At 40.2% G+C, this 12,194-nt stretch overlaps 1 protein-coding gene across 1 annotated transcript in view; it reads right to left on the bottom strand.

The window, feature by feature from the left end:
• LOC131948997 (uncharacterized) overlaps positions 1-12,194 on the bottom strand; it is a 245,209-nt gene that overhangs the window by 18,227 nt on the left and 214,788 nt on the right. The window contains exons 5-8 of the mRNA XM_059310747.1: positions 9,818-9,898; positions 2,587-2,760; positions 1,092-1,201; positions 517-625 (exon numbers count right to left, since the gene is read on the bottom strand). Of these exons, the coding sequence (XP_059166730.1) occupies positions 517-625; positions 1,092-1,201; positions 2,587-2,760; positions 9,818-9,898 (474 nt within the window). The remainder of the gene's footprint in view (positions 1-516; positions 626-1,091; positions 1,202-2,586; positions 2,761-9,817; positions 9,899-12,194) is intronic.

Below are 12,194 nucleotides of genomic sequence, written 5' to 3' on the forward strand. Positions count from 1 at the left end.
GTTAGAGGTGGTGTGGTGGTTAGAGGTGGTGTGGTGGTTAGAGGTGGTGTGGTGGTTAGAGGTGGTGTGGTGGTTACAGGTGTGTGTGGTGGTTACAGGTGTGTGTGGTGGTTACAGGTGTGTGTGGGTTGTGTGGCATTTACAGTTGTGTGTGAGTTGTGTGTAGAACGGACACAATGCGATGTGAACAATTTTATCATTACAGTTAATTTAAGAATTTTTAAAATAAAATAATACTACTACAATTAAACTAAAACACAATTAGAAATCGTTGCGAACCTTAATAATAAACCTAGGCAAGCTACAATTTTAATTCAAACCAAAATCCATTATATTTAATCCTGTATTATAATATTTGATTGCAGGCGGAGTTCTACTACATGAATTAAACTAAGGCACATTGGTAGTCTTATAATAGAACAGACAATTTAATTTACTAGCAGTTATATATTTTGTCATAGGCCTAATAACGAAACCACGATCGTGATTTCATCATAGAAGCATCACATGACTTACTGTGCCTCAGGGTGAAGACGTTCATCCCCAGGGTTGGGGTCTGGAGTCCTTGACACGTCGAGTCAGCGGTCATTGACATGTGACCTGTTGACCCGTACAGGCTGTACATCTGCAGGGAGCAAAACAAAAACAATAACAGCTGTTGACAAGGTGAAGGACACACAGGTCTTTCATCTATGTGCTCACACTGAAACGTACACGAGACTGTCGTGCGCTCTACATCTCAGCCACGCCATCGTGGTTAGAATCACTGGTTAGAGACGGGGTGGTAAGCTCATGGTGCAAGTGAGCTCGGTTGAGCTCACGGAGCTAGAGGGAGATCTGTTTAGCTCTCAGAACTAGAGGGAGATGTGTTTAGTTCACGGAGCTAGAATAAGCTGAGATTAGCTCACGGAGATAAGGACATTTTAGTTTAGCTCAGGAGCTATTGCTGATTACACAACCGCTTCATACACTGTCCTAAAAACCACTCTACTTCATCTGCTCCTATCGGTCAAAGACTACTCAACTTTTGATCTACTAAGCTAATGATCATGTTGTTCAACTCGCGTGAAGAGGAAATAGGGTGTACTCACAAAACATCGGTACTGGCTTTCCTTGTCGGTCAGCAGAGGTCCAGAGAAGCGGCCGTACAGGTAGCTGTCCCCACCTGTATCCCAGGTAGCCAGGCACTGGAAGAACTCAACTGGAGAGATATGTACAGGTAGGTTGTTGGGGTTACAACATGGCATAGGTACACAAATGATGGCGATTATGACATGACAAAGTACTTTTTAATTATGTCAATCAAAGTTTAATAATAAAATTGCTGGAAAAAAATCGAGATTCGTTTTAATTTTGATTATGTGAGGTTGAATTATTAAGGGGATTGATGGCTTCTTATGTCATTGTCTAACTATTGAAAGTGAAGTATGGACGAAAGCAGAAACACGTCACTTATGGATGCCACCCTTCCTCCTAACCATGTAACCAGTTCAACATTTAGACAAACAGAATGACGGAACACAACCATAGTTTAAAACCTATAGACAAGAGTATAAGGACCGGATGACACCGATCTGATTTTGACACAGAGCGATGAGCTAATCCCATTTTTTTAAATAACAATCAACAAGTAAAATTAACTTAATTATTTTTATAAATGTATACGTCGTAACGAATTGTTTCAATACTTTTAAAAAATTAAAAAATATAAATGATCAAAGACAAGGAACAAATATGCTCTCAAAGTTGTACACTTGTAAGCTATCTACCCCTTCCCCCCCCCCCCCCCGATTTCACATTGATATAAGTAAGTCAACTCTTATTGTCCTTTAGTCATCGAATTAAACCGGCTGTCAAACCCATCTTTCATACTCATCTGTCATACACATCTTATAAGATAAAATAACATTTGATGCTAGAGTTCTAATTTTTCAGGAGTGCAAAGGAACCAGTGTGTACACAACATTGTTAAAACATATCTATCTTTACTGCAAATATTTTTAAAGTCCTATATCACATGACGTGGCTGGGAGGAAAGGAAATAGCCTGGTATTGATAATGAATCTAAAGCTAACATTTAAAGTAATAACCGCGTATGAGGTTGATGAGATTAATTAAACGAATTCTCGGTTAAACAATGACATTTCCCGGGGTAGTTGGAGAAGGTAGTTGACCTTTACTAGTTAGTTCCCTTTGCGAGCGTTTGACTGCATCCGTAGGACCCCCCCCCCTCCTCTGATGGCGGTCGATATTTATAGTCGGCCATTGCAGTTGTTGGAATTATGGAATGGTTGTGTGGGAAACAAGGGTAGGTAATCCATACAGGCTTTATCTAATCATAAGGACGTGAGTTAGCCATGTTCACGCTTCCACTGTGATTACCAGTGTTGGTTTGTGTTGTAGAATGGTGTTGGTGTCGCCTACCTAAGTAGTGATGGTGCCACCTACGTAAATGAAGTTGGAGTCGCCTACTTAAATATAGTTTTTGTTGCCTACCAAAATGTAGTTGTTGCATACCAAAATGTAGTTGTTGCATACCAAGATGATGATGGTATCGCATAACTAAATGGTGATGCTGTCGCCTACCTTTTTCGTTCGAGTTTCTCAACGCAGGGCACTTCTGGTGGTGGAAAAGAAACTTGGAGTTGTCTGCGCATGCGTTGATGCTTGACATGGGGTTATCGCACTTGATCTCACTTCCGTTGGTGTAGGAAAACTCGTACTGACCTTGAAAGGGACAGGGTATGGGAGCACCGGTCACTGAAAAAACAAAAACAAATAGTTATGGTCAAACACATAACACATACGTAGGTACCACACCAAGACTCAAGCATAATGATATGCAAACATATAGTTTAATGGTTTATATGTTACTGGTTCATTTTCTGACACAAAGCTAGTTACAACAGACCAAATCAGAATGATAACTTCCGAAATAGATGTGTCTTGTTTAAAAAGATCAAACAACTTTTAATGTTAGATTTAGGTAAAACCAACAGGGATGTCTTAGGAAACGGCAAAATGAATAGCCGGGGATCGGATGAAATGGATGTAAATGGTGGAGGCCATATGTCCCATAAGTAGCAAAGAGGACTAAGTCAAAGTAAGTCATAGGTAAAGGTTACATAGATGACTTGTACAGCTGTAACAATGGCGTCAATCCGACCATAAGCCCCTTGTAAAACAACAGCCCACGGCTGAGCTAGATACATCAAACTGTCTTCGCTCCAGTGAAGTAGTAGATGGTGGGGGTTGAATAATACATTAGAAACAGACGCTTTAAGACGAGGGTACCTACAGGAGAATACACAGGCACTGAAGAAACAGACGCTTTAAGACGGGGGTTACTACAGGAGAATACACAGGCACTGAAGAAACACACTCAGACGTGTTGCTGTTAAACACAATGCTTTTCAACATGATAAATAACAAATGTACAGAAACAGATTTAAACCAAACACTAATGTTAACACTGAATATAGGCTCGGACTTGAGTACTGTACAGTCTTGAAATCTTCAGGAAAAACTACTAGACTAGAGTATTGTTAGTCTTGAAATCTTCAGAAAAAACAACTAGACTAGAGTATTGTCAGTCTTGAAATCTACAGGAAAAAAAACTAGACTAGAGTATTGTCAGTCTTGAAATCTTCAGGAAAAACAACTAGACTAGAGTATTGTTAGTCTTGAAATCTTCAGGAAAAACTACTAGACTAGAGTATTGTCAGTCTTGAAATCTACAGGAAAAACAACTAGACTAGAGTATTGTCAGTCTTGAAATCTTCAGGAAAAACTACTAGACTAGAGTATTGTTAGTCTTGAAATCTTCAGGAAAAACTACTAGACTAGAGTATTGTTAGTCTTGAAATCTTCAGGAAAAACTACTAGACTAGAGTATTGTCAGTCTTGAAATCTACAGGAAAAACAACTAGACTAGAGTATTGTCAGTCTTGAAATCTTCAGGAAAAACTACTAGACTAGAGTATTGTTAGTCTTGAAATCTTCAGGAAAAACTACTAGACTAGAGTATTGTCAGTCTTGAAATCTACAGGAAAAACAACTAGACTAGAGTATTGTCAGTCTTGAAATCTTCAGGAAAAACAACTAGACTAGGGTATTGTCAGTCTTGAAATCTACAGGAAAAACAACTAGACTAGAGTATTGTCAGTCTTGAAATCTCCAGGACAAACTACTAGACTAGAGTATTGTCAGTCTTGAAATCTACAGGAAAAACAACTAGACTAGAGTATTGTCAGTCTTGAATTCTCAGGGAAAGACAAATCAAAGTTGATATATAATCCAGATTCTATTGCTACCCTGTTTAGTCTTCTCGATAAATAGCCATTTTTTCTTGAATTGTTTTGCTATAGTGCATATAGTTATTATTATGATCTTGCCATCGTTTAAATATCAGAATTTGCTTTTTAGAACGGATACATGGAGTAACTGGAGTTTGTCAATATAATGCCTTAGGTCATGGATTATAAAACTAAACAAAAACAAATTTTCTAAAGCAAATTTGACAAAAAAATTAACTCCCTTGATATTAAAAATAAAATGTCAGAGGAAATCAAGCCTTTGTAGCTTCGATAATTGGCAGTTTAAAAATAAAATAAAACCCTTTCCGGAAGTTGCGCACAAAAATCAGCAGGCGCCAGTCAGCAGTGACCTAAGACTAACGGCCTTTGACAGTTCAAACTAACCAGATATAATCTTCTAATTTCTGACAGCTCTGGGCGACCCGCTGTCACAAGTCAGACCCTCGCGTCTGCTAAGGACAAGGAAAAGATAACCCTGGTAGAAATCGTGACGTACTTCAGACCCAGGATGGTCGTTTGACAGATCTGGCACAAATGTTGAGGATTAGCCTGACATAAACAAAAAAAAAAAAAAAAAAATTGGGACTTTTAAAATTTGAACCCTCACACGCAATCAAATCTGCAGCTGAGATATAAAAGTGGGTTTTCTATTTTGTTGACATTTCAAATACAATTACTTATAACGATACTTTGTTTAGTATACTGTTAATAAACCTTAGCTTCGCGCATACATGTTAACTTCATTATCTCCCTCTTTCAAGAATTATCTTTCGTTCTTTTTACACGCCCCCCCCCCCCCCATCGCCATCCCAACCCTCTCTCTTAATCAATTTATCCCTCGACGTATACATGTAGCAGAAGACGCTAACCAAATGGAAACGAAAACAAAAGTGGAGAATGAAGACTAACAGTAATACACCAGAACTGATACCACGTTCCCCAGACCCCCGGGCGAACAAGCGTGTGCCCTGCTCCAGACCCCCGGGCCAACAAGCGCGATCCTAGCTAAGCCCTGCGCTGAGAGCCTGCTAGAGTCTGGAGCTGATAACGACGGTCTTAGCACGCCGTAAAGGCCGAGTAGGTACCTAGACATTGAAAGGTAGAAGCCCATGCTTGACACTGTGCATGCTGTGTGGCTAAAAGGGAAAGTTCCAGATAGAAAAACAGTGTGGTAATGATATGAGAGAGTGCGTGTTTGTGTGTGGGGACTGGGGGGACTGGGGGGTAGGATGGGGGTCATGATAACCGTAGTCTGCAACTATGTTCTTCAAAGCGTCGTTAATTATTCTAGGTAATACATACAGATATTAGTTAAAATATGCGAGAAACTGAACATCCCGTGACATCTCACACAATGTCCATGATTGTAATCTACTCTTGACCAATGTCAAAGTATGTTGTCGAATCCTGACATGTCATTGAATATGAACGGAATTGACTTGACATCTCGTTGTACAATGGAAACTTCAGTTTATTACTCCCCCCCCCCCCTATTGACACCAGCTTTGGCACTTGTCGATAGAAAGCTGACACCAACATTGGCAGTGGTTAAAAGAATCCTGACACCAAAGTTGGCAGTAGTTGACAGAATGCTGACACCACCATTGGTTGACAGAATCGAGTTGGGTTTCCAGACATTTTGTTTCCAACAAATGGGTTAGCTTTTCCACTTACGCCCCCCCCCCCCTCATCCCAAAATGGCGTCAGACAGCATTCATTTTAATCTGAGAGGGGCCATTTCATGGGTTTACAAGTCTTAGTTTCATGCTGCCATTTCATGGCTTTACAAGTCTTAGTTTCATTTTATCTTAAATTCAGTTCTGAAACTAAATTATGTTTCGAATTTTCTTTTTTTTTTGTGAGGGCGTGAGGGATTTTCTTGGAGGTGATGTTAAGACGAAATGACGATGTCTATTCTAGAATGAAACCTTGTGGGAGGGGGGGGGGGGAGAAAAACTCCTCAGACACACGATAAGACGGCATTTATTGACATCGTGAGGCAAGGGACATAATTGAAAAGGGAAGCAAGGGACATAATAATTCTGGATAAAACTAGAATATACTTAATTCCTGTTAGGGCATGAAGGCAACGACAACTCCAGTGACGGTGTTAGACTAATGATAGATTTAAGCCCCTTGTTTATTCTTGGATTTCTTTCTATTTTAAAAACAAAAATATCTAGAAAAACAAAAACAAAATATCTTGGTGCGTGCTAACGCTGAAAGAGATTTCAGACAGATAAAAACAATTTTAACATAATGTCAATAAGATGAATTTGAACCGTTTAAAAATGTTAGCAGGAATAATTTAAAATGTAAACGGGAGATGGAATACGTCTTGTTTGTGAATTGCTTGTGATGTTTTATATTACTGTTACTGGTAGATCTATTTCGATAGCAAGGCGGAACCAACAATAATTCGCATGATTACTAAACATTGGTTAAGATAACGAAATGCATAATAAATTATTATTGAATGTTTGTTAAGGTTATTTTTTAGCCAAAGAGTTTGCTACAAATCAACTTCTCAGAACTCAATCGGAAGTTGATGCATATATAACTCAACCGGAAGTTGATGCATAACTCAACCGGAAGTTGATGCAGAACTCAACCGAAAGTTGATGTGAGCTACAGAAACCACCCGGATGGTGTTCTAGGTCAACCAAAACACCATCACTCGCCTCGGAGAAACTTGTCCAGATACAACTTAGAAAAGCCCATGACATGTGATCAAAGATGGCCGACGAGCTCCGACCTTTGCCCTTTCCACATTGTCACACCGTTTCACCCTGTACTGCTCCCCCATCCACCCTTCCCCCACCCTCAGACCACATCGAAAACGTGATGAAGACGCCGAGGCCCTTTAGCCGTAGGGTGTTATAACACAATGGTCGAGAAAGAAAAACAAATATATTTTATTCTATGTACCGCGGGTAGATGTCATCCGGGCATATGACATGAGAGAGAGACAGGTAGATGTCATATGACACTATAAGGGCAGGTAGAAGGCATATGACATGAGAACGGCAGGTAGATGTCTGACACGAGAACGGCAGGTAGATGTCATATGACATGAGAACTGCAGGTAGATGTCATATGACATGAGAACGGACGTGTATGCCCTGAGACAGGCCCACCGTTTCCATCTCCTCTCTCTGTCCTGCCAGTTTGTGGTCCTGAATACCTCGCATGACGTGGGTTAAATAAAGCTTAGACAAGACTAGGCTTGTGTCAAGCCGTTCAAGTTCCGGGAGAAGGATTTGACGGGTTTCACTGGGCCGGCTCTTAAATCTTTGTTTTCTGGCCGTCTAGTGTGTGTGTCTGTGTGTGTGTGCCTGTGTGTGTGGGGGGATGGAGGTGGTAGACTAAAATAATAGCTACTCAGTAGCCTACTATCATGCTGAGTAATATATTTCAGTTTACGTGGCTACAATACAGAAGTGACACACCACGGTGTTGAAAACACTTGAGTGGAGACTACACACCACAATCGTGGCTACACTAAAGAGGTGACACAACATGGTGTTGATGACACAATAGTGGTGTGTATACACTAGAATCGTGGCTCCACAAAAATTACACACACTACACCTATTCTACAGACCACTACACATCACTTACCGCAGGTGTAAGATGTAAGCTTTAAAACCACTGTCTTGGGGTTATTTGGATATAACGGAATTTATCCTGATAGTAACTAACTCCACATTTGTTTAAATCACCCTTATCTGGTTTTAAACTTAATTTATTTGTCTCTTAATACTACCTGGGTTTAAACTTTATCTGTTTTTAATCTAACTGGGTTTATACTTAATCTATCTTTGTCTTAACTTCCACCTGGGTTTTAACTTACCCCATCCGTAGCTAAACTAACAATCCTATCTTTAACCTAACTCTACGAGTCTGTTACCTAACGCTCCCTATGTATAACCAAACCCTACCAGGGTTTACATAAACCCCTAAAATACAGTCTACCCACGTGCCTGACATGATGTTTGAAAGATCACCTCTAAGCCTGGTGTAACTTGGCTATTGTGTCTACCCCCTGACAAAAATTAAATAGCTTGAACGAATGCGAATTGAAGGAAAAGTTTCATAAATAATGCACTCTTCTAGCTGCTCGTAAATGAAAAGATTTATGCAATAATTAATTGTGCATCTTCGACATCATAAATGTCGAATATAAGCACGATCTAGTGACGTAACGTCAAATATATTTCCCCCTCTCATGAATCTATCTAACGTATGCTGGGATGGGAACCTTTTTATGTGGGACCTCGCTGTCATGGCTTAACTAGAAACACGATGCAGAGGAGCTGCGGCATATTTTTCTTCACGGCAGAACTTTGACATGAGTTGTGCCGTAGACATGCGCACTGACAAGCCGCGAGGCAACGTAGACACCGTCTTTATTTTTTTGTTGACGTGTTACGTATAGATAGCGATTGGTGGAATCGATACGCCCCTGGTGTGGGATTGAAATGCCCAGGGCGAAATCGATACGTGTTCAATGCTAAAAGTCAGAGTGTAGGAAATGGTGGTGGGGTGGGGGGTGACTCTGGCTTGTCCACTAAACTCTCCCCGTATTGTAAAGGGATATCCGAGCGGATTCTCTCTCCTATCTACTCAAGAAAGAGAGAGTCAACAGACTCTTTTTTCCGTTGCAAATAATTATGGTGTAAAGATACAAAACATGGTCTTTAAAAAAACAATACCAAAGTTTGTAATAAAATGCATTGCATTTTTTATATAATTATAATTTTATGCTTAAAAGAGTAAAGTTAGTTATGTTAAGAATTCACAAAGTTCTACTGAAACTGCACGTAGTACAATTCCCTGTTTTAAAAAAGTAACTCGTTCATAAGAACTTTTGTGAAGGGGTCGATATTCGATAATCAATACAAATATTTATTGAACTGTGAATCGAGAAACCGGAACTAGAAGTGCTGATAGGTCAATGACCAGACGACTAACAAGTGTCAAGGTCATCAGTCTCAGAACCGGTGACAACATCACAAGTCATTTATCCAAACATCATCACTTACATTACAAAAACATCCGTAGAACATCACAAAATAGAATAACACAGCCACAGATAAAAGAGTCTCACGGAGAAGGTCTCAAGTCATTAATAAAACATCAGATCACTAAAACATCCGTAATACTTTACAGGAGAGAATCTTAAAGCCACAGACAAAAGAGTCTCATAAAGAAGGTCTCAAGTCATTAATCAAAACATCAGTTACATCACAAAAACATCACAAAATAGAATCATAAAGCCACAGATAAAAAGATCTCATACAGAAGGTCTCAAATCATTAATCAAAACATCTTTTAGATCACAAAAACATCCGTAAAACATCACAAGAGAGAATCATAAAGCCACAGATAAAAGAGTCTCATACAGAAGGTGTCAGGATGACCAGAGGCAGGAAACAACCAGACCGACACCAGTCAAACACCAAACACACGTGTAACACCCGTGTAACATGAAAACTCACCTTTGATCATGGTGTAGAGAGGGAAGTCGCCGGTGATCATTCCACAGGCGGAGGTTATGGGCTCACCGGGTAGACAGAAACCTGGTAATAGAAGGACACAACATTCAACATCATTCAACATCATATAACATCATTTAACATTATATAACATTTATATAACATTATTTATCATCATTTAACTATATTCAACATCATTTAACATCATTTAACATCATTTAACATCATTTAACATCATTTAACATCATTTAACATCATTTAACATCAAGTATAGTACATAATGCGATGGCGCGACCTCAGCAGTAGACCCGAAATTCTCGAGTTCGAATCCGGATTCATTTCAGTACAACGTCCCTGAGTTCACCCAGCTCTGATGGGTACCTAACTCACGTTAGGGAAAATAAAGGCGGCTAGGCAAATTGCTGACCACATTATCCGTTCATATGCAGAGGCCAAGACACAACTCTGCTTCTTCTACCCAATCGCTAGGTCTAAAGATGATTCTTTACTTTTTATAATATCTAGTATACATCTGCACTCGCTCATAGATACATCTGCATATGTATAGCTTCATCTGTTCCTATAAATACACACAGACATACAAATATATAATAATATGTGTGTGTATGTGTGTGAATTTGAATGTATATTTTTAACACCATAGCAGTCTATAAGAACAATTTCTCCTCAAAGATAAACTCAAATGGTAGATGAAGCAAGACAAATACAATTACACAATTAATGGACATTACTTTTAATATATACTTCTAATTTTTTAAATTACAGTCTTCAGCTGTAGAATATATTAGGGCCCAACAGACACTAATTAAAGTATGGCGCCTATAGGATATCACTTCTACAATCATAACAAACATAATTAAAAAACATGCGGTGAAAATACTAATAGTAACACAACACCGCGCATGCGTTGTGGAGCATCAGCCCTGATCACGTGATACGAAAAGGGGAGGCTGCCCCTGTTGTAATCAGGACAATGGGGGAATCTCGGTTAATCCCCTTTATGGGAAACCCGAGCTCGGATTCCGGCCAGACGACCGGCCAGATGGTTAAGCCGGCAAACGCCGGTCAGTGGCGGGAAAAAATGGTTTCTGTCATAGCCGGACGTCGGAGTCAGGTGTTTATGGCGGGCGGGGAGCCCGGGTCAGAACCTTTGACCCCGGGGGGTTAATTCTACCGTCGGGGGTTAATGCTTTCTTAATGTCACAGATACCTTAGTCTCCACTTAACTTCTTTTGGTTAATCTCCGGTTATCTTACACTCTCTACAACTATGTTCCCTCTAAGCTGCAGTCATTTTGTAAAACACATACATCCCTGTATAGAACGTTGAGATAACCGCGCACTCTTAGTTACTAGTTGCACACTGGCTTTTTCTTCTTAGAAGGAACGTTGCTCTAAAACCTATTTTTTGTCATTTTCTCGAGATATCTTACACTCTCTACAACATATTTTGGTAATTTTCCCACGATATCCTACTCTCTACAACATATTTTTTTTTGTCCTTTTCTCAGGATATATTGTACTCTCTACAACACATTCTTAGTTAGTACCGCTTCTTTAACTATAGCAATACCCATAAGCTTATCACCAATAATAATCTCGAACCTATCCCTATACTTAACCTTAACCCTGACCTTTACAGAGGTATCTGCAGAAAGAAAAACAACCTCCATGTTATATTATATTTCGCATCCGCCGTTTTTTGTTTTTTTTTTAAATTTAAATAACCCAAAACTTTATTGTCGAAACCAACTTTAATTAGACATCTGTGACAGAGAAATTATTTGAAATTTATCACTACGTGTCGTCATAATTTCTTCATCAGCGCTCACCACAGCCGTCTCCCAATGTTCTACTGAACAGTATGATGGTTCGCCCGCTTCATGAAGATCAACTAATCCTAGGCTCATCATTGAGAGACCCTTCCGATTTTTTATCCCCCCTCCCCTCCCCCACCGAAACTTGTCACCCCACGGGCCAGCGTCTCGCCCCTCTGTCCTCTCCAGCTCTGGCATCATTAAGATATCCCCGGGGGTCACGTGGTCAGGTTTCTATTAATATCCAACGCATGCTTGGCTGGGTGAAGATTCGGGGGTGGGGATGGGAAGGGGGTGGGGGTGTTTAGACTTGGGGGGGGGGGGGGTCCGGATCTCACGCTGTTTTCCCATGAAGAGTTTTGCTCCGTTGTCATAGTGACGTCTTCGGCGCAATAGAGCGGAAGTGGGGGTTCTCAACATTTTAATCAATCTCGACTCGCACCCTAGGTGACGCGGTGGGGTCGGCGCTTGCGACGGGGTCAAGGTCATCCGACTATTTGGATAGCCTGAACTGCACGGGTGCAGGGGACAGACACCGAAATG

Source organism: Physella acuta, unplaced genomic scaffold, assembly GCF_028476545.2.
Source record: "Physella acuta isolate Inbredline_101_S28 unplaced genomic scaffold, ASM2847654v3 ptg000669l, whole genome shotgun sequence".
Taxonomy (NCBI): Eukaryota; Metazoa; Mollusca; class Gastropoda; family Physidae; genus Physella; species Physella acuta.